At 43.6% G+C, this 23,559-nt stretch overlaps 1 protein-coding gene across 2 annotated transcripts in view; it reads left to right on the top strand.

The window, feature by feature from the left end:
* rnpepl1 (arginyl aminopeptidase like 1) overlaps positions 1–22,540 on the top strand; it is a 39,112-nt gene extending 16,572 nt beyond the window's left edge. Inside the window, exons 3-12 of one of the 2 annotated variants that reach the window (XR_003864763.2) lie at positions 339–490; positions 3,976–4,092; positions 4,930–5,165; positions 5,551–5,664; positions 7,157–7,269; positions 7,347–7,455; positions 7,616–7,840; positions 8,786–8,928; positions 9,066–9,554; positions 18,922–19,010. Coding sequence is in view for 1 of the 2 variants with exons in the window: in XM_029673282.2 (XP_029529142.1) it covers positions 339–490; positions 3,976–4,092; positions 4,930–5,165; positions 5,551–5,664; positions 7,157–7,269; positions 7,347–7,455; positions 7,616–7,840; positions 8,786–8,928; positions 18,922–19,215 (1,503 nt within the window). In the remaining variant the exon portion in view is untranslated. Of the gene's footprint in view, positions 1–338; positions 491–3,975; positions 4,093–4,929; positions 5,166–5,550; positions 5,665–7,156; positions 7,270–7,346; positions 7,456–7,615; positions 7,841–8,785; positions 8,929–9,065; positions 9,555–18,921 lie in introns of both variants that reach the window. The other variant, XM_029673282.2, reaches the window with a different exon arrangement.
* Positions 22,541–23,559: the final 1,019 nt, after the last annotated feature.

The following is a 23,559-nucleotide window of genomic DNA, read 5'->3' as shown; positions in this document are numbered from 1 at the left end:
TCACCCCGTTAATCTCACTTTGTTGTAATCTTAATCTGGTTTATTTGCTCCCACCCTCTGTCTTGGTTTCTCTCCATTTTAATCTGTTTTGTCTAAATAAAATGGCTTTTATAGAATTACACCACTGTTTCTTTAATCTCACCCTGCTTTTCACAATCTACATCTCAATTTCCCTTCTGTTGTCTCGTTATAGCACCCATTTTCCTGAAACTCCTGCTTTAACATAATCTCCCTTTGTCAAAATGAGTTTCATAATATGTTTCTGTGCGAGCGTGTGTACGTTCATGTCTGTGTGTGTACGTACATGTCTGTGAGCCTGTTTGTGTGTGTGTGTGCAGGTGCCGGAAGGTGTGACGGTGTTGATGAGTGCCTCCCGTAGTGCCTACTCCAAGCAGGACAGGGTGTTCCAGTTCTCCATGGAGTACCCCGTCCCAGCCTACCTGGTGGCACTGGTGGCAGGAGACCTGCAGCACGTCGACATCGGCCCCAGGTCAGTGGGAGTGACCTGACCGAGGTCCAGTACATGAATATTAAGCATTATTTCCCATCCCTTCACTGATTTGAAAGGAAATGACTGGCATATATCGTGGACACTCCAACTAGCCAATGCCTCCACCAATCCAATGCTTTAAGATTTGTGAGAAGTAGTGAATGAGGAGTGTCGACTTCAGGAGAAAGATACTGTATTAGAGATATTATTGTGATGCAACCTTTTGTCATGGATGTGTCAAACTCCAGACCTTGAGGCCTGCAGTTACTGTTGGTTGTCATTCCTCCCTTACCTTTTAATTGATAAATGAAGTCATTGATTAGCAAGGAAGTCCACACACCATTGTTTCCTAGGTGTAAATCGGACACCAATATAAAGGAAAGAACAACATCCAGCTGACACTGTGGCTCTCTAGGACTTGAGTTTGATGCCCCTATACTGGTGCTATGCTTCTGCATATTATCATGTGTCAATGTCCAGACCTTCACATATTTGCAATAGTGACCAAATCAGCAGCATCACATGATATTTTCATATGCAAGGGGCCGATTCCACGCCAGCGTGGACAGTAAATATTTTTGGTGTGTCAGATTGTTCTGGCAATTCTCACATAAAAACTTAATTGGGAGGAAGGATGTTCAATGTGCTTTTTACATCTGTATCACAAACTATTTTTCAAAAATCATGATGTAAGTGGCATTTTAGACCTATACATGCCCTCCTGTAAGACCCTATGATGTGTGAACCGTACATGATACAGACAAAATCTAGTCATTATACTGTAAGACCCTATGATGTGTGAACTGTACATGATACAGACAACATCTAGTCATTATACTGTAAGACCCTATGATGTGTGAACTGTACATGATACAGACAAAATCTAGTCATTATACTGTAAGACCCTATGATGTGTGAACTGTACATGATACAGACAACATCTAGTCATTCTACTGTAAGACTCTGATCTGTGAACCATACATGATACAGACAACATCTTGTAGTCATTATACTGTAAGACCCTATGATGTGTGAACTGTACAGACAACATCTAGTCATTATACTGTAAGACCCTATGATGTGTGAACCGTACATGATAAAGACAACATCTAGTCATTATACTGTAAGACCCTATGATGTGTGAATCGTACATGATACAGACAACATCTTGGAGTCATTATACTGTAAGACCCTATGATGTGTGAACCGTACATGATGCAGACATCTTGGAGTCATTATACTGTAAGACCCTATGATGTGTGAACCGTACATGATACAGACAACATTTTGTAGTCATTATACTGTAAGACCCTATGATGTGTGAACCGTACATGATACAGACAACATCTTGGAGTCATTATACTGTAAGACCCTATGATTTGTGAACCGTACATGATACAGACAACATTTTGTAGTCATTATACTGTAAGACCCTATGATGTGTGAACCGTACATGATACAGACAACATCTTGGAGTCATTATACTGTAAGACCCTATGATGTGTGAACCGTACATGATACAGACAACATTTTGTAGTCATTATACTGTAAGACCCTATGATGTGTGAACCGTACATGATACAGACAACATTTTGTAGTCATTATACTGTAAGACCCTATGATGTGTGAACCGTACATGATACAGACAACATCTTGGAGTCATTATACTGTAAGACCCTGATGATGATACAGACAACATCTTGGAGTCATTATACTGTAAGACCCTATGATCTGTGAACCGTACATGATACAGACAACATTTTGTAGTCATTATACTGTAAGACCCTATGATGTGTGAACCGTACATGATACAGACAACATCTTGGAGTCATTATACTGTAAGACCCTATGATGTGTGAACCGTACATGATACAGACAACATCTTGGAGTCATTATACTGTAAGACCCTATGATCTGTGAACCGTACATGATACAGACAACATCTGTCATTATACTGAGACCCCATTATACATGATACAGACAACATCTTGGAGTCATTATACTGTAAGACCCTATGATCTGTGAACCGTACATGATACAGACAACATCTAGTCATTATACTGTAAGACCCTATGATGTGTGAACTGTACATGATACAGACAACATCTTGGAGTCATTATACTGTAAGACCCTATGATGTGTGAATTGTACATGATACAGACAACATCTAGTCATTATCCTGTAAGACCCTATGATGTGTGAACCGTACATGATACAGACAACATTTTGTAGTCATTATACTGTAAGACCCTATGATGTGTGAACCGTACATGATACAGACAACATCTTGGAGTCATTATACTGTAAGACCCTATGATTTGTGAACCGTACATGATACAGACAACATTTTGTAGTCATTATACTGTAAGACCCTATGATGTGTGAACCGTACATGATACAGACAACATCTTGGAGTCATTATACTGTAAGACCCTATGATGTGTGAACCGTACATGATACAGACAACATCTTGGAGTCCTTATACTGTAAGACCCTATGATGTGTGAACCGTACATGATACAGACAACATCTTGGAGCCATTATACTGTAAGACCCTATGATCTGTGAACCGTACATGATACAGACAACATCTAGTCATTATACTGTAAGACCCTATGATGTGTGAATCGTACATGATATAGACAACATCTTGGAGTCATTATACTATAAGACCCTAAGATGTGTGAACCGTACAGACAACATTAGTCATTATACTGTAAGACCCTATGATGTGTGAACCGTACATGATGCAGACATCTTGGAGTCATTATACTGTAAGACCCTATGATGTGTGAATTGTACATGATACAGACAAGATCTAGTCATTATCCTGTAAGACCCTATGATGTGTGAACCGTACATGATACAGACAACATCTAATCATTATACTGTAAGACCCTATGATGTGTGAACCGTACATGATACAGACAACATCTAATCATTATACTGTAAGACCCTATGATGTGTGAACCGTACATGAAACAGACAACATCTAATCATTATACTGTAAGACCCTATGATGTGTGAATCGTACATGATACAGACAACATCTAATCATTATACTGTAAGACCCTATGATGTGTGAACTGTACATGATACAGACAACATCTTGGAGTCATTATGCTGCTTATAGTGTGCTCTAAAATATGGAGAATGTCTAGATCCTGAAATGTCACAAATGTATTCAACTTAAAAAAAATAGGAATATCTCAATTACCCGTTTTGATTTTGTTCATTTTTAGACATATTGTTTAAAACTATGAACCTACAAGTACATCACATTTCCAGAGTGGGCTGGTGTGGAATCACCCACATAGCATGTTTATTATCTCATCTATAGGGGAAATGTTTCACCTCACTAGGAACCAAATGGAAGCAAACGACTCGAAACTGGGAGGGACCTACTTATAAGAAACATTTTTGTTGTAAATGTTTTTGCTATGGTTTGCACTAATGAATACATCCCTGCTATCTTCCTCTGGCAGGAGCCGGGTGTGGGCAGAGCCGTGTGTACTGACCTGTGCTGTGAGCAAGCTAGGGGGTAGCGTGGAGCGTTGGCTGAATGTGGCCGAGGACCTTTTCGGACCCTATGTGTGGGGAAGGTTAGAGCAATACATTTATTTTTGCCTCACACAAAGAATCTCAACATCAAATATAGAACGATGCATTAAGGGTACAGGTCAAGTCTTTTGTGACATACTTATGCGTAACACACACTTCAGCTACTCTATCCCTTAGGTCTGGGTAAGTTGGAGTGTCTATGTTTGTCCATGGCCTCTGTAGTATTTTGGTCGATTTGGTTTAGCTAGCCATACCAATTAATAATATAGAGTACAGACAGAACACACACAATCCCCAAAATACACTTAGAGTAAGTGCCAAATTCACATGGCTAGACAGTCTTCAGATTTAAATTGTACAGTGTTCGCAGTTACAGATACAAATCCAATTTGTAAGTCGCTCTGGATAAGAGCGTCTGCTAAATGACTTAAATGTAAATGTAAATGTAAATTCTCCATATCTACAATTTTACATGAATTGTTAACTTTACAGGGCTTTTAAGTCATGCTAGGGAGATGGAAGATGGAGCTGAAACCATACAAAACATGCTATAAAAGAGAACAAACCAGAAAACTGTCCCACTCAGTCAATTGAGGAGGTACACTTCCTGTCTACTCATACATTGAAAAAGTTATGTTATGTCCTAATGAGAGTTGTATAATTCATGAATTGAATTTCAATGCACTTATCGGCCTGTGTCCCAAATGGCACCGTGTTCCCTATCTGGTGCACTACTTTCACCCTATTCCTTATATAGTGCACTTCGTTTGACATCAATAGTATTGCACTATATAAGGAATAGTGTGTAATATTGGAAGCAGTCCTGAATTAACCACACGACAACCCTCGTATCATTCTGCCACCCTGGTCACACACAGGTACGACATAGTGTTCCTGCCTCCGTCGTTCCCCATCGTGGCCATGGAGAACCCCTGCCTCACCTTCATCATCTCCTCCATCCTGGAGAGCCGGGAGTTCCTGCTGATCGACGTCATCCACGAGATTGCCCATGGCTGGTTCGGCAACGCGGTCACCAACGCCACCTGGGAAGAGATGTGGCTGAGCGAGGGACTGGCCACCTACGCACAGAGACGCATCACTACCGAGGCCTACGGTGTGTATACATACGCACGCTCACGCACGCTCACACACACACCTAGGCACAAAGGCATATATATATATTTAAAAAAATGTTACCTTTTATTTAAGTTAAGAACAAATTCTTATTTAAAATGATGGCCTACCGGGGAACAGTGGGTTAACTGCCTTGTTCAGGCGCAGAACGACAGATGTTTCCCTTGTCATCTCGGGGATTCGATCCAGCAACCTTTCAGTTACTGGCCCAATGTTCTAACCACTAGGCTACCTGCCGCCCCACATGGTGGATATGGTGTGTATATACAGCATACACACCTAAGTACAGAGGTGTATCACTACAGACAGAAACACACACAAACAAACATGCCAACAGCTAATCCCTCATCCATGTGTTTCCCAAGGTGAGGCCTTCACCTGTCTGGAGACGGTGTTCCGTCTAGACGCCCTGCATAGACAGATGCGTCTCCTAGGAGACAACAACCCTGTCAGCAAGCTGCAGGTCAAATTTGAGCCAGGTAGGGGTGATACAGTGGGGAGAACAAGTATTTGATACACTGCCGATTTTGCAGGTTTTCCTACTTACAAAGCATGTAGAGGTCTGTCATTTTTATCATAGGTACACTACAACTGTGAGAGACGGAATCTAAAACACAAATCCAGAAAAACACATTGTATGATTTTTAAGTAATTAATTAGCATTTTATTGCATGACATAAGTATTTGATCACCTACCAACCAGTAAGAATTCCGGCTCTCACAGACATGTTAGTTTCTCTTTAAGAAGCCCTCCTGTTCTCCACTCATTACCTGTATTAACTGCACCTGTTTGAACTCATTACCTGTATAAAAGACACCTGTCCACACACTCAATCAAACAGACTCCAACCTCTCCACAATGGCCAAGACCAGAGAGCTGTGTAAGGACATCAGGGATAAAATTGTAGACCTGCACAAGACTGGGATGGGCTACAGGACAATAGGTAAGCAGCTTGGTGAGAAGGCAGCAACTGTTTGCGCAATTATTAGAAAATGGAAGAAGTTCAAGATGACGGTCAATCACCCTCGGTCTGGGGCTCCATGCAGGATCTCACCTCGTGGGCCATCAATGATCATGAGAAAGGTGAGGGATCCACCCAGAACTACACAGCAGGACCTGGTCAATGACCTGAAGAGAGCTGGGACCACAGTCTCAAAGAAAACCATTAGTAACACACTACGCTGTCATGGATTAAAATCCTGCAGCCCACGCAAGGTCCCCCTCCTCAAGCCAGTGCATGTCCAGGCCCGTCTGAAGTTTGCCAATGACCATCTGGATGATCCAGAGGAGGAGTGGGAGAAGGTCATGTGGTCTGATGAGACAAAAATAGAGCTTTTTGGTCTAAACTCCACTCGCTGTGTTTGGAGGAAGAAGAAGGATTAGTACAACCCCAAGAACACCATCCAGACCTGGACCCAATAGAACATCTTTGGAGGGAGCTGAAAGTCCATATTGCCCAGCGTAAGCCCCGAAACCTGAAGGATCTGGAGAAGGTCTGTATGGAGGAGTGGGCCAAAATCCCTGCTGCAGTGTGTGCAAACCTGGTCAAGAACTACAGGAAACGTATGATCTCTGTAATTGCAAACAAAGGTTTCTGTACCAAATATTAAGTTCTCCTTTTCTGATGTATCAAATACTTATATCATGCAATAAAATGCAAATTAATTACTTAAAAATCGTACAATGTTATTTTCTGGATTTTTGTTTTAGATTCCGTCTCTCACAGTTGAAGTGTACCTATGATAAAAATTACAGACCTCTACATGCTTTGTAAGTAGAAAACACTGCCGATTTTGCAGGTTATCAAATACTTGTTCTCCCCACTGTTGGTGGATAAACGCACGCACGCACACACACAAATAGTCTGTGTAATTGTGCTTCACAAATAAAATGTTAGTTTTTAAATGAGGACAACTCTGTTTCCTTGTCTTTCATTTTCTCTCCCTCATCTGTTTCTTGTCTACCCTTAGGTATTAATCCCAGTAGTCTGATGAACTTGTTCACTTATGAGAAAGGCTTTTGCTTCGTCTCGTACCTCTCTCAACTCTGTGGCAATGTCAAGCGCTTCGACAGCTTCCTGAGGGTAAGCGCATGAACACACAGATACACACACACACACAGACACAACACATCACTTGAAAGTGTGTCATGTTCTCTCAGGCCTACATAGAGCAGTTTAAGTTCAGCAGTGTTGTGGCCCAGGACCTGCTCGATTTCTTCTTGTGCTTCTTCCCGGAGCTGAAGGAGAGCTGTGTGGCACAGAGAGAGGGTGAGTCTGTCACTCACATTACCAGTTCATGGGAAAAGGACATTTTCTTCCACCAAACTTGTTCAAGTGCTGGATAGCATTGTCAAATTATTCTCTGTTTTTGTGTGAACCTACAGAACTGAAAATGTATATACTTGTTCCTCTCTCTTCTCCCTCTCAGGGTTGGAGTTTGAGCGGTGGCTGAACGCTTGTGGCCCCCCTCTGTGCGAACCGGACCTCTCGGCCGGGGGGGTTCTGACCGGTCCCGTCCAGAGTCTGTGTGACCTGTGGGCCAGCGAACCCCCGGACCCTGAGGCCATTGCAAACTTTAACCTCTCCTCTTGGAGCACCTTCCAGACCGTTCTCTTCCTGGACAGACTGTTGGACCGCTCGCCCCTCTCACACGGTAGGTACCAGACCATCGTGTTACTGTAGGACCGCTCGCCCCTCTCACACGGTAGGTACCAGACCATCGTGTTACTGTAGGACCGCTCGCCCCTCTCACACGGTAGGTACCAGACCATCGTGTTACTGTAGGACCGCTCGCCCCTCTCACAGGGTAGGTACCAGACCATCGTGTTACTGTAGGACCGCGGGCCCCTCTCACACGGTAGGTACCAGACCATCGTGTTACTGACCAGGACCGCTAGGACCGCCCCTCTCACACGGTAGGTACCAGACCATCGTGTTACTGTAGGACCGCTCGCCCCTCTCACACGGTAGGTACCAGACCATCGTGTTACTGTTGGACCGCTCACCCCTCTCACACGGTAGGTACCAGACCATCGTGTTACTGTTGGACCGCTCGCCCCTCTCACACGGTAGGTACCAGACCACCGTGTTACTGTAGGACCGCTCGCCCCTCTCACACGGTAGGTACCAGACCATCGTGTTACTGTAGGACCGCTCGCCCTTCTCACACAGTAAGTACCAGACCATCGTGTTACTGTAGGACCGCTCGCCCTTCTCACACAGTAAGTACCAGACCATCGTGTTACTGTAGGAGCGCTCGCCCCTCTCACACGGTAGGAACCAGACCATTGTGTTACTGTAGGACCGCTCGCCCCTCTCACACGGTAGGTACCAGACCAGCGTGTTGCTGTAGGAGTGATTTAGGATATGCTTTTCCTTTCAGATAATAATAAGTAAGACATGGACGGGGGGACCTGATCCTAGATCAGCACTCCTACTCTGAGACGCTTTATTTATACGGGCCCTGGCTTCAAACACATGAGCGCTGTGTATTTCTGCATCTTTTGGGACTATTCCATTGGTTCCGTTGTACCAAGTGAAATGTTGCGTAAATCAAGCTACAACAGAGAGTGATGGGATGCTTGTTTGTGTGTGTCAGAGGTTATGGGTCAGTTGTCTCGCTGCTACTCGGCCCAGCTGGATGAGATGAACGCTGAGGTGCGGATCCGCTGGCTGCAGATCGTGGTGCGGAACAGCTTCTACCCGGACCTGCCCCGCATCCGCGGCTTCCTGCACAAACACGTGAGTGGTGACTGAACCAGGCGGAGGGGGCACGCCCCAAATGGCACCCTATTCCAATTTTTACAAATTGACCGACGTCGGTTCAATTATTTGAATTCTATTTCATTCTGTTTTTTTCCTGTGAGCTCAATGTGCAGTTTCTGTAGAGAGAAATCTGAACAAATTCCAAACTGAGCGATGCTGCTGGCAGCGGAATCCAATACAGCAGGGGGTTCTTACCACAATGCAACTCAAACACAAACGCCATGGATATCCCAATGGCCCATCTAATCCCTGATTGTCTGCGAATGGATTACAAACCCAAATGCAAATGTGGAAAACGCAGGGGAATCAGACAAAGACTTAAAAAATTGAAGAACAAACTTCCCTTACCCACCACCTTGCTGATTAATGCCCAGTCACTGAGGGGGAAAGCGGATGAGCTGTCAGCGAATTTGCACTTCCAACACGAATATCGGGAGGCCTGTTTGCTGGCGTTTACTGAGACTTGGCTGGATGACAGAGTCCCGTACAGAGAAGAGAAGTTCACTCTGGTCAGAGCGGACCGTGATCTGACAGTCACAGGGAAACTTCACGACGGGGGTGTCTGCCTGCTTGTCAGGGACCAGTGGTGTAAATGGATCCTGGTAAGAGAGACACTCTGTACCCCCGACATTGAACTGCTGTCTGTGTCACTGCGACCTTACTCTCTGCCCCCGTGAGTTCCCCCAATTGTTTGTTACTGTTGTGTACATTCAACCTAAAGCTAATATAACAAAGGCATCAGAGATTATTTATAATCTGTCACAGAAACTGGAATCCATCTCCCCCGACGCACCCACATTTATTTTAGGGGATTTTAACAACTGTACCTTGCACAAAGTCCTGCGCACATACCACCAGTATATGAAATGTCACACTGGAAAAAATATAACTCTTGATTTGTGCTATGGGACAATAGCAAATACGTTCTCTGCCACCACCAGACCTCCCCTGGAGACATCAGACCACAATGTGGTCTACCTCAGGCCAACCTACTGTCGGCTCCTGGAGAGGGAGAAAGCCACAGTTAAAACTGTCCAGATCTGGAATGACAACAGTATCACTTGTCTCCAGGGGTGTTTTGACTGTACTGTGTGGGAGGTAGTTGGTCTCCAGGGTGTTTTGACTGTACTATGTGAGAGGTATTTGAGGACAGCAGCTCTGATCTTGATGAACTCACAGATGTTGTTTCAGACTATGTGAACTTCTGTGTTGAGTCAGTTGTGCCTCATAAAACCTGTAAAATCTTCCTTAACAATAAGCCTTGGGTATCAAAACATCTAAAATCACTACTTAATAGGAAGAAGGCAGTTTATGCTGAGGGTGATAGACATGCTTTAAGAGATGTACAACGTGAGATCAAAAGACATATAGTGGCGGACAAGGAGGCATACAAGCAAAGGGTGGAGAGGACCCTCCTCAGGAAACGCAAGGGTGGCCTGGCAAGGGATTAAATCCATGGCTATAGTGCCCCCCCATATAGGCAGGGGAAAAACCAGTGCTGACCTTGGGGGATATGAGGGCCAGAACATGGCTAATCAACTGAATGTTTTCTTCTCACGATTTGAATCAGACAACTTTGTGTCGGAGATAAAAACAAATGGAAGCATCATTACAAATGTTTGAGAGAGTTGTTGTTTAACAGTCTGATGATGTTTTAAAGTTGTTCAGGGGATGTAACACATACAAAAGCCCAGGCCCAGATAAAATAAGTGGACATGTGTTAAAGCACTGTGCTGAAAAATTGGCTGGTGTTTTTACAGACATTTTCCAATCCTCACTTGACCAGAAACACGTGCCAGTATTGTGGAAAAACTCAATTATACCCATTCCTAAAGCACCTAATCCCTCTGTGCTGAATGACTACCGCCTTGTCGCCTTGACATCCTTAGTAATGAAATGCCTTGAGAAACTTATGAAAAGTCATATTCTCAGCATCACCCAGAAGCTTCTCGACCCATTTCAGTTTGCCTATCAGCCTAGCAGAGGAGTTGATGAGGTCATTCTTACACTCCTTAACATGGTCTATAGACATCTAGAGCCAAATCCCATGTCTGGGTTCTGTTTGTTGACTTTTGTTCTGCCTTCAACACAATCCAGCCTTACATTCTGGCACAGAGACTCATTCGGGACTTCTCCTTAGATGGGGGGCTGGTTTTGTGGCTGTTGGACTCAAAAAGCTGGGATCTTTTAATGTAGATTGTACTATACTGGCTCTGTTTTACAAATCTTTCATTGAGAGTATTTTCACTTTTTGTATTGTTTGTTGGTTTGGCAATGCCACTGTCAGCTAGATAAATATGAAGGATTATTACCACAGCAAGCAAAGTACTTTGAGTCAAACGGACAGGCCTGGATGAGATCTTTAAGGTCAGGGCCCTCCGTAAGGCTCATAAAATAATTTTAGACCCAAGCCACCCCCTGTAGCTGGACTTTAAACTACTCCCCTCTGGGCACAGGTATAGGGCACCCCTCAGCAGGAAAAACAGAACTAGACAACCATTGGTGCCAGGTGTGATATCCCTCATAAATAGCTTGGGCTATAATGTTCCTATCGACTCCGTAAGACCAGGAGGCTAGTCCCTTTAAAAGTTATATTTCTTTATTATAATTATTATTTAAAAAAACATTTTGGTATGTAACTGTTATGAAAGTTGTATTGTCAATTTTGTTTTGTATTTAAACGCCACTTTAAATGTGTACATGACACTGCAACAAAATTTCCCCATAGCGACAATAAAGTCAGTAAAGTAGTAGGGAGTTGTAGTTTCCAACAGCCAATATTCTACATACACTATACACGATTAGTGCCTGGTTCGCATTCGGCGTTCCAATTCACCCCAAAGGTGTTCAATGGAGTTGAGGTCAGGGCTCTTTGTAGGCCAGTCAAGTTCTTCTACACCAATCTCGACAGACCATTTCTGTATAGACCTCGCTTTGTGCACAGGGGCATTGTCATGCTGAAACAGGTAAGGGACTTCCCCAAACTATTGCCACAAAGTTGGAAGGAAATAATCTTCTAGAATGTCATTGTATGCTGTAGTGTTAAGATTTCCCTTCACTGGAACTAAGGGGCTTAGCCAGAACCATAAAAACATTATTTCTCCTGCACCAAACTTTACAGTTGGCACTATGCATTCGGGCAGGTAGCGTTCATCCGCCAAACACAGATTCGTCTGTCGGACTGTCAGATTTTTAAGCATGATTTATCACTCCCGAATGCGTTTCCAGAGTCTATTGGCAGCGAGCTTTACCCACTCCAACCAACGCTTGGCATTGCACATGGTGATCTTAGGCTTGTGTGCGGTTGCCCCGCCATGGAAACCCATTTCATGAAGCTCCCGTCAAACAGTTGTTGTGTTGACGTTGCTTCCAGAGGCAACTTTGGAACTCTGTAGTGAGTGTTGCAACTGAGGACAGACGATTTTTATTCACTCGGCGATCCTGTTCTGTAAGCTTGTGTGGCCTACCACTTCAAGGCTGAGCCGTTCTTGCTACTAGACGTTTCCACTTCACAATAACAGCATTTACAGTTGACCGGGGCAGCTCGAACTGACTTGTTGGAAAGGTGGCATCCTATGACGGTGCCACGTTGAAGTCACTTAGCTCTTCAGTAAGGCCACTCTGCTGCCAATATTCATCTATGGAGATGTGATGGCCGTGTCCTCAATTTTATACACCTGTCACCAGAGGTGCAACTTTGGTTTAAGACATGGGGGAGACATAATAAATAAATAAATAAATGTACAGTACCATTCGAAAGTTTGAACACACCTACTCATTCAAGAGTTTTTCTGTATTTGTGCTATTTTTTACATTGTAGAATAATAGTGAAGACATCAAAACTATGAACTCATGTAGTAACCAAACAAGTGTTAAACAAATCTAAATAATATTTTAGATTATTCAAAGTAGCCACCCTTTGCCTTGATGACAGCTTTGTACACTCTTGGCTTTTTCTCAACCAGCTTCATGAGGTTGTCACCTGGAATGCCTTTCAATTAACAGGTGTGCCTTGTTAAAGAAGTGGAGTTTATTTCCTTAATCCATTTTGAGCCAATCAGTTGTGTTGTGTACAAGGTAGGGGTGGTATACAGAAGATAGCCCTATTTGGTAAAAGACCAAGTCCATATTATGGCAAGAACAGCTCAAATAAGCAAAGAGAAACCATCATTACTTTAAGACATGAAGGTCAGTCGATGCAGAAAATTTCAAGAACTTTGAAAGTTTCTTCAAGTACAGTTGCAAAAACCATCAAGCGCTATGAAGAAACTGGCTCTCATGAGGACCGCCTCTGGAAAGGAAGACCCAGAGTTACCTCTGCTGCAGACGATAAGTTCATTAGAGTTGATTGCAGCCCAAATAAATGCTCAAGTAACAGACACATGTCAACATCAACTGTTCAGAGGAGACTGCATGAATCAGGCCTTCATGGTTGAATTGCTGCAAAGAAACCACTTCAAAAGGACACCAATAATAAGAAGATACTTGCTTGGGCTAAGAAACACGAGTAATGGACATTAGACCGGTGGAAATCTGTCCTTTAGTCTGATGAGTCCAAATTTGATCTTTTTTGGTTTCAACTGCTGCGTCTTTGTGAGGCAGAGTAGGTGAATTGATGATCTCCACATGTGTGGTTTCTACCGTGAAGCATGGAGGTGTGATTGTGTGGGGTGCTTTTCTGGTGACACTGTCAGTGATTTTATTTAGAATTCAAGGTACATTTAACCAGCATGACTACCACAGCATTCTGCAGCAATGCGCCATCACATCTGGTTTGCGCTTAGTGCCACTATCATTTGTTTTTCAACAGGAGAATGACTCAACACACCTCCAGGTTGTGTAAGAGCTATTTGACCAAGAAGGCGAGTGATGCATCAGAGGACCTGGCCTCCAATCCCCCAACCTCAACCCAATTGAGATGGTTTGGGATGAGTTGGACTGCAGAGTGAAGGAAAAGCAGCCAAAATAGTGCTCAGCATATATTAAATATATTTAGACTTGTTTAACACTTTTTTGGTTACTACATGATTCCATATGTGTTATGTCATTAGTTTTGATGTCTTCACTATTATTCTACAATGTAGAAAATAGTAAAAATAAGTTAAACCCTTGAATAAGTAGGTGTGTCCAGTCGGATCAACACTCCAAACAACCTTCCCGACCAATCGAAGCCATCCGCATGGTCCTAAAGCACACCGTTGCCTAGTTTTGTATCACATTCCGATGATAACTGGGGGGGACAAAAATGCAATTTCAGAATGTTTAAGCAGCGCCAGTGAAAGTTGCGCCCCTGCCTATCAGCAACGGGTGTGGCTGAAATAGCCAAATCCCCTCATTTGAAGGGGTGTCCACAGTTTAGCGCAGTAAAGGTAATTAACTACAATGACCATAATCCATTCAAGATCTGTAATTCATTCAATAAGGTAGAATCTGCAGCTAGATTTTTGTCAGTCAACTAATAGGGCTCCCGAGTGGTGCAGCAGTCTAAGGCACTGCATCTCAGTGCTAGAGATGTCACTACTGGCCCTGGTTCGATCCCGGGCGCTATCAAAACCGGCCGCGATCGGGAGTCCCATAGGGCAGCGCACAATTGGCCCAATGTCGTCTGGGTTAGGGGAGGGTTTGGCCGGGGTAGGCCATCACTGTAAAATAAGAATTTGTTCTTAACTGACTAGCCTAGTTAAATAAAAAAACAGGGTAAATAAATGCATGTAAGGCAGGACCAAGCTCGGTCCTGGGGCCTCCCAGGGGTGCACATTATAGTTTATGCACTAGCACAGCTGATTCAAATAATCAAAGCTTGATGATATGTTGATTATTTGAATCAGCTGTGTCCTGCCTTACATGCATTCTTCCACTCACTATATTATTGTGCAATTACTGATTTACTATGTAACAACATGTTAATACAATAGTGACTACACAGATTTTTCACCTAGTCATCTCGGGGATTCGAACCAACGACCCTTCGGTTACTGGTCCTTGTCCAACCCTCTTAACCTCTAGGCTACCTGCCGCCCCAAATTAAATAAATGTAATGAGAGTATTAAAGGGGAGGGATGGGGATTGAGGGAACAAGTAAACTAATGTTTTCTAGAAGATAGATTGACTTAGATTCCACTAGTCTCCATTCAGAAATACCTTTTGGAGTAAATGTAGCATTTATTTATTAAAATGTAACTTAAATGTATTACAACAACACACATAGAAGGCCCTTCATTTTCATTTGAGCATTTTCTTAAAAATTGCAAGCTGAGTAACCCAGGCCATTCACTCCAGTTCTAGGAAGTCAAAGCAGTGAAATTACCACCATCATGCAGTCTGTGGACACTTAAGTATTTCTTTGTATGAGTGTTAATGGGTGACAAAAAAACAGTGGTGATTTCTCAGTTGCGCATTACAAAAGAGCTACACAGAGGCATCAGGAACAGTGGGGGTTTTACCTGCTACACTGCACCTGTAACTTTTGGCTAACGCAAGACGGTTGTTCTCGAGCTGCACCTCAATCTTTAAAATAGAACCAGAGTGTAATTCTGAACTGAGCAGCGTGAGGCTCTCATAGAGCCAGCATGCTTACGCCCAGGGAATTATTTTTATTTATTTTTATTTTTATTTCACCTTTTATTTAACCAGATAAGCCAGTTGAGAACAAGTTCTCATTTACAACTGCGACCTGGCCAAGATAAAGCAAAGCAGTGCGACAAAAACAAAGACACAGAGTTACACATGGAATAAACAAACGTACAGTCAATAACACAATAGAAAATATGTATATTGTACAGTGTGTGCAAATTAAGTAAGGAGGTAAAGCAATAAATAGGCCAATAGTGGCGAAGTAATTACAATTTAGCAATTTACACTGGAGTGATAGATGTGCAGATGAGGATGTGCAAGTAGAAATATTGGTGTGCAAAAGAGAAGAAAAACAAATATGGGGATGAGTTACAGTTGAAGTCGGCAGTTTACATACACCTTAGTCAAATACATTTAAACTCAGTTTTTCACAATTCCTGACATTTAATTCTAGTGAAAATTCGCTGTCTTAGGTCAGTTAGAATCACCTCTTTATTTTAAGAATGTGAAATGTCAGAATAATAGTAGAGAGAATGCTTTATTTCAGCCTTTATTTCTTTCATCACATTCCCAGTGGGTCAGAAGTTTACATCCACTCAATTAGTATTTGGTAGCATTGCCTTTAAATTGTTTCACTTGGGTCAAACGTTTAGGGTAGCCTTCCACAAGCTTCCCACAATAAGTTAGGTGAATTTTGGCCCATTCCTCCTGACAGAGCTGGTGTAACTGAGTCAGGTTTGTAGGCCTCCTTGCTCGCACACACTTTTTCAGTTCTTTCTGCCCCCATTTTCTACGGGATTAAGGTCAGGGCTTTGTGATGGCCACTCCAATACCTTGACTTTGTTGTCCTTAAGCCATTTTGCCACAACTTTGGAAGTATGCTCGGGGTCATTGTCCATTTGGAAGACCCATTTGTGACCAAGCTTGAACTGATGTCTTGAGATGTTGCTTCAATATATCCATGTAATTTTCCTCCTCATGATGCAATCTATTTTGTGAAGTGCACCAGTCCCTCCTGCAGCAAAGCACCCCCACAACATGATACTGCCACCCCCGTGCTTCACGGTTGGGGTAATGTTCTTCGGCTTGCAAGCCCTCCCCCTTTTTCCTCCAAACATAACGATAGTCATTATGGCCAAACAGTTCTATTTTTGTTTCATCAGACCAGAGGACATTTCTCCAAAAAGTACGATCTTTTTCCACATGTGCAGTTGCAAATGGTAGTCTGGCTTTTTTATGGCGGTTTTGGAGTAGTGGCTTCTTCCTTGCTGAGTGCCTTTCAGGTTATGTCGATATAGGACTCGTTTTTACTGTGGATATAGATACTTTTGTACCTGTTTCCTCCAGCATCTTCACAAGGTCCTTTGCTGCTGTTCTGGGATTGATTTGCACTTTTCGCACCAAAGTACGTTCATCTCTAGGAGACAGAACGCATCTCCTTCCTGAGTGGTATGACGGCTGAGTGGTCCCATGGTGTTTATACTTGCGTATTGTTTGTACAGATGAATGTGGCACCTTCAGTCGTTTCAGAAGCTTCTAAAGCCATGATGTCATTGTCTGGAATTTTCCAAGCTGTTTAAAGGCACAGTCAACTTAGTGTATGTAAACTTCTGACCCACTGGAATTGTGATACATTCAATTTTAAGGGAAATAATCTGTCCTAACCGACTTGCCAAAACTATAGTTTGTTAACAAGAAATTTGTGGAGTGGTTGAAAAACACACTTAGGTTGGAGTAATTAAAACGTATGTAAACTTCCGACTTCAACTGTAGGTAGCCTTTTTGGGCGAGCGGGTGCGGGCAGCAAATGGTTGAAGAGCATGCATTTAGTTTGACTAGCATTTAAGAGCAGTTGGAGGCCACTAAAGGAGTGTTGTATGGTGTTGAAGCCCATCTGGAGGTTAGCTAACACAGTGTCCAAAGAAGGGCCAGAGGTATACAGAAGGGTGTCATCTGCATAGAGGTAGATCAAATAATCACCCGCAGCAAGAGCGACATCATTGATGTATACAGAGAAAAGAGTCGGCCCGAGAATTGAACCCTGTGGCACCCCCATAGAGACTGCCGGGGGTTCGGACAACAGGCCCTCTGATTTGACACACTGAACTCTATCAGACAACTAGTTGGTGAACCAGGCAGGGCAATCATTAGAGAAACCAAGGCTGTTGAGACTGCCAATAAGAATGTGGTGATTGACAGAGTCGAAAGCCTTGGCCAGGTCGATGAATACGGCTGCACAGAACTGTCTTTTATCATTTACATTTAAGTCATTTAGCAGACGCTCTTATCCAGAGCGACTTACAAATTGGTGCGTTCACCTTAAGACATCCAGTGGAACAGCCACTTTACAATAGTGCATCTAAATATTTTAAGGGGGTGAGAAGGATTACTTTATCCTATCCTAGGTATTCCTGAAAGAGGTGGGGTTTCAGGTGTCTCCGGAAGGTGGTGATTGACTCCGCTGTCCTGGCGTCGTGAGGGAGTTTGTTCCACCATTGGGGGGCCAGAGCAGCGAACAGTTTTGACTGGGCTGCGCGGGAACTGTACTTCCTCAGTGGTAGGGAGGCGAGCAGGCCAGAGGTGGATGAACGCAGTGCCCTTGTTTGGGTGTAGGGCCTGATCAGAGCCTGGAGGTACTGAGGTGCCGTTCCCCTCACAGCTCCGTAGGCAAGCACCATGGTCTTGTAGCGGATGCGAGCTTCAACTGGAAGCCAGTGGAGAGAGCGGAGGAGCGGGGTGACGTGAGAGAACTTGGGAAGGTTGAACACCAGACGGGCTGCGGCGTTCTGGATGAGTTGTAGGGGTTTAATGGCACAGGCAGGGTTTTATCGATGGCGTGGCTGAGGTGCACCCATGACCAGCTCGGAAACCAGATTGCATAGCGGAGAATGTACAGTGGGATTCGAAATGGTCGGTGATCTGTTTGTTCACTTGGCTTTCGAAGACTTTAGAAAGGCAGGGCAGAAATTATTGAAATAATAGGGGCGTCTCACTCTGTAAAAGTTAGGAGTCTCGTGGAGCAGGCCAGATTCTTGTGTCGTGGCCAAATGGCGTCTTCCCTCAGCTGTTAACGATCTCTATGAGCTTGCTGGACTGTGTATAATGACACTGTGTGTATTGCTATTATTTATGTTGTATGTCTAATATTATTTCTTTCTTTAAGCACATCTGTGTCAGCTTTTTGCAGATGCATGGGAATAATTTGATAATATCTTGCCAATATCGTATAAAAATATGTCTTCAAGCTTACGTGTCGACCTCTAGGCAGCAGAGCTTTTATGTCACTTTTGACCTTTTACCTACCTGTAAGTGCCAAAGACAAATTACATTTTGTTTTAAATGTAACGCACAGCAATACAATTGAAACCTTATCTGGTATTTTTTTTATCTCATCAGACGTCGAGGATGTACACAGTCCCGTTGTACGAGGACCTTTGTTCCGGGGTGATGAAGTGCTTTGCAGCTGAGGTGTTCTACCAGACACAGGCCCGCCTCCACCCCAACCTCCGACGGACACTCCAGCAGATCCTGTTCCAGACCAGCGCCTTATCCACTCCCACAGGCTCTGTCCCCTCCCTACTACACCCCATCCCCTCGTCACCCAGTCCCACCCCCAGGGACCAACTGGGGCCCGCCGACCCCCCCACGACTGGTACTATCGCACTACGTGACGTCAACGTGTCCGCCTGAGTGGCCGGTAGAAGAGAAGAGAGACATACATACACTGTGAGAGAGGGGGGTGGCATGTTGAAAAAGGTGAAGAACTGTAAGTCTTGAAATGACTGCAGTTTCAGCCAGACATCATCTGTGCTTGACTGAGACTGACAGTGAGTGACGAAGGACCACCGGGTTCATACACATGCACACACAGTTACACACTAATGCACACTGTGTATGTACAGTGCATTCGGAAAGTATTCAGACACCTTGACTTTTTCCACCTTTTTGTTACGTTACAGCCTTATTCCAAAATTCATTCAATTGTTTTTTTCTCTCATCTATCTACACACAATACCCCACAATGACAAAGCAAAAACAGTTTAGACATTTTTGCAAATGTAAAAACAAATATAAAAACATAAGTATTCAGACCCTTTTACTTAGTACTTCGTTGAAGCACCGTTGGCAGTGATTAAAGCATCGAGTCTTCTTGGGTATGGCGCTACAAGCTTGACGCCTGTATTTGGCTAGTTTCTCCCGTGATGTTGGATGGGGAGCGTTGCTGAACAGTTATTTTCAGAACTCTCCAGAGATGTTAGATCGGGATCAAGTCCGGGGTCTGGATGGGCCACTCAAGGACATTCAGACACTTGTCCCCAAAGCCACTCCTGTGTTGTTTTGGCTGTGTGCTTAGTGTCGTTGTCCTGTTGGAAGGTGAACCGTCGCCCCAGTCTGAGGTTCTGAGCTCTCTGGAGAAGGTTTTCATTAAGAATCTCTCTGTACTTGGCTCCGTTCATCTTTCCCTTGATCCTGACTAGTCTCCCAGTCCCTGCCACTGAAAAACATCACACACCACACGCATGATGCTGCCACTACCGTGCTTTAGTGTAGGGATGATGCCAGGTTTCCTCCAGATATGTCGCTTGGCATTCAGGCAAATAGTAAAATTTTGGTTTCATCAGATCAAAGAATCCAAGCTGGCTGTCATGTGCCTTTTAATGAGTGGCTTTTGTCTGGCCACTCTACCATAAATGCCTTATTGGTGGAGTGCTGCAGATATGGTTGTCCTTCTGGAAGATTCTCCCATCTCCACAGAGGAACTCTGCTCTATCAGAGTAGCCATTGGGTTCTTGGTCACCTCCCTGACCAAGGCCCTTCTCTCCCGATTGCTCAGTTTGGCCGGGCAGCCAGCTCTTAGTGGTTCCCAAATTCTTCCATTTAAGAATGATGGAGTCCACAGTGTTCTTGGAGACCTTTCAATGCTGTAGACATTTGTTGGTACCCATCCCCAGATCTGTGCATCATAATCCTGTCTCTGAGCTCTACGGACAATTCCTTCAACTTCATGGCTTGGTTTTTGCTCTGACATGCACCTGTCACCTGTGGGACCTTATATAGATTGGTGTGCCTTTCCAATCAATTGAATTTACAACAGGTGGACTCCAAGTTGTAGAAACATCTCAAGGATGATCAATGTAAACAGGATGCACCTGAGCTCAATTTTGAGTCTCATAGCGAAGGGTCTGAATAAGGTATTTCTGTTTTTTGGGGGGTGTTTTTCAAAAGAATCCCCAAAATCTGTTTTCGCTTTATCATTATTGTGTGTAGATTGATGAAGAAAACATTTTATTTAATACATTTTAGATTTAAGGCTGTAACGTAACAAAATGTGGAAAAATCAAGGGGTCTGAAAACTTTCTGAATGCACTGTATATGCGTATTTATATGTTGAGTCTGATTTTTGTAAGCTAACCGTTTGAAACCTCTCTGGGAAGGACAATGTTGTGTGTGTGTGTGCGCGCGCGTGCGTGCGTGCGCATGCACTTCATGAATGGAGGTAACCATCTATTGACTGTTTGCACACATGTTGTGTGTCATGCTTAGCGCTGGGATTATGGCTTCATGAGCCTGCAGCTTGTGCCCTAGACTAATTTACAGGGAGAGTGAGCCACCAAATGTCCCTCTGCCCAGTCTGTAGTCTGAGAGAGGAGAGCCCTGCTGTCCCCAAATGGCACTCTATTCCCTACATATTGCACTCCTTTTGATCAGACTGCATAGGGCAGTGGTTCTCAAACCTCTTCGGGGACCCCCAGACATCTCACAAATTAGTTGTGGCCCTGAACTAGCTCACCTGATTGACATAGTCAAGGGCTTGATGGTTAGTTGACAAGCTAAGAGTCAGGTGAGCTAGGTGTGGAATAGATCAAATGCATAGAATGGCTGGGGGTCCCTGCGGAGAGGCTTGAGAACCGCTACCATAGATGGGGCTATGGTCAAAAGTAGTACACTATGGAACCCAGGGCCATAGCATTTGGGACGCAAGCCTCTGTTTGCTACATTCAACACTACACACTTTAACCCTACCTTTTAATAATTACAATTGATTATTTCCACATTTGGAATATCCAACAGGAAGGCTTTATCCAGCAATAGATGTGGAATACCCCCTGCTCACTCTCTTCCCTTTACACCTGGGCTGTGTCTCAGTAGTCTAAACAGCCTTCCTCGCCTCGTCTCCTTGCCCTCATCTGTACTTATCTGAAAGAATTGAACATTTACTGAAATGAAAGTCCAGTCTGCTAAATGATGGAGTGTGCTTCTTTGACAACTTTGCTTTTACTCATCAACTCCCTTAAGTAGGGAAGGTTGGTAGGCCTACTACTTTACACTATTGAGACGCAGCCCCCACAGTGCAAAACCCTCTCCCATAGGGCTGTCGTGAGAAGGGAGAGGGTAAGGCCACACGTGCCTTCAAACTGGAGCTCTGCTATTCATCTGGGTCACGTTCAGTCCTGTAACGTGCATCCACCTACCCAGGTGGCGTGCAACTTTACAGGACCTTCAGATAGGAATTTATTGAACAGACATGTTTCTTTGTCCTGAAGAATAGGGAATCGTTGTCAGCTATATAGAACGTGGCACCCTCCTGAATGCAACCCTTGTCAACAGTGTCTGCCTTCTGGACTTCTCTCGTTCAGGCTTGACTGACATTTCCAAAGCTACAGATCATTTTGATTCTGTGATTGACTAAAGAGAGGGGTGGGGTGTGTATGTCAGTGACGTTATTAATGAATAGCTGGGCAGAAATGTTAACCACACATTTTGTTTTAATGTTTCCTCCCAACATTATTATTTATGAATTGTGAACGGGCTGTACCTCTCAGCATAGAAATGTGAGGGGCAGAATGTTTGTTTTGATGATAACATGAGATTACATTGTTAAACAGTGACAGTCTTCAGCTATCCTCTGATGCCTTACTTAATGTACAGTATTGTTACTGTACAACACAGAGGGGATAGACTAGCAGGTTTGTCTCCAATGTTTTACAAGTAATAAAAAAGCCTTGAGACTCAACATTGACGTTTGCCTCTAGACTGGTGGTTTTTAAAACCAACTGCCTTGATATTGTGAGTGAAAAGGAAAAGGTGTCGACTCAGGTTATTTAGGCCTGTTAGTCCACGAGGGCGCACTGATGGGTTTTATCCTATAGGCCTCGTGTTGGCATCTGTATGGCACTTGGGCCCAGTTTCCCAAAAGCATCTTAGCCTTAAATTCATTGTTAGAACCTTCGTAGGAGCATTGTTAAATCTTCGAGCTGTTTCCTAAAACCGTTGTTAGTAAAGTCGCACTTAAATAAAGGGTGCATATAAGCAGACAATGAAAGCTCTTACAATATTTGATGATTACATTTCTCTAAAACAGGTTATAGGCTACATGTGCACCACCAAGTCAGAACAGTAGGCTAAATTAAGAGGGGTAAATAGACCAAATTATTAAGGTGAGGCACATGGGCTACTAACAGCTTACTACACAACATACACTTAGAATGACTTTCTTAGCTACAGTATACATATCTCCCTGGCATATTACATCATTTATGCAGCAGGATACAATACATTTTGGACTGTGCTCACTTGAACAGGAAGTTGGGGCAGCGGTCCTTTTGGGCAAATTTTGTCATCAAAGTCTGGCATTCTCTAGATAAACATGCAACACCATGGGTCAGAAAAATTGGAATACATTGGCCATTCTGTCAATCCAGCATGACTTCAGTGAGATCAAGACAACTTGCAACTTGAAAAAAAACAAGGTTGAATCATGACGTCAGTGTTCTTCAGGTCGGAGCTCTAGAAAAACAACAACTAATTAAATCCAGGCAAACCGTAGTTATCATAACATATCATAGACTGGCTAGTCAGTTGGTTTGCTAAGACAATGTTAAGTCGTCATAGGTTGATCAGGTGGCAGTGTGACCTTTCCTCGAGTTCTGCGAGCAAAACCGGAGGAAGCAGTGGTCTAAAATGTCCAACTTAACATTGGAGGGGGCCTGTTTTTATAACCATGTCTCCAGAAGATGGAGCATTGCTTACCAG

Source organism: Oncorhynchus nerka, linkage group LG11 (genome assembly GCF_034236695.1).
Source record: "Oncorhynchus nerka isolate Pitt River linkage group LG11, Oner_Uvic_2.0, whole genome shotgun sequence".
In the NCBI taxonomy this organism is placed as follows: Eukaryota; Metazoa; Chordata; class Actinopteri; order Salmoniformes; family Salmonidae; genus Oncorhynchus; species Oncorhynchus nerka.
The sequence above is the reverse complement of the archived record's forward strand: the minus strand, read 5'-3'. Positions and strand labels throughout refer to the sequence as shown.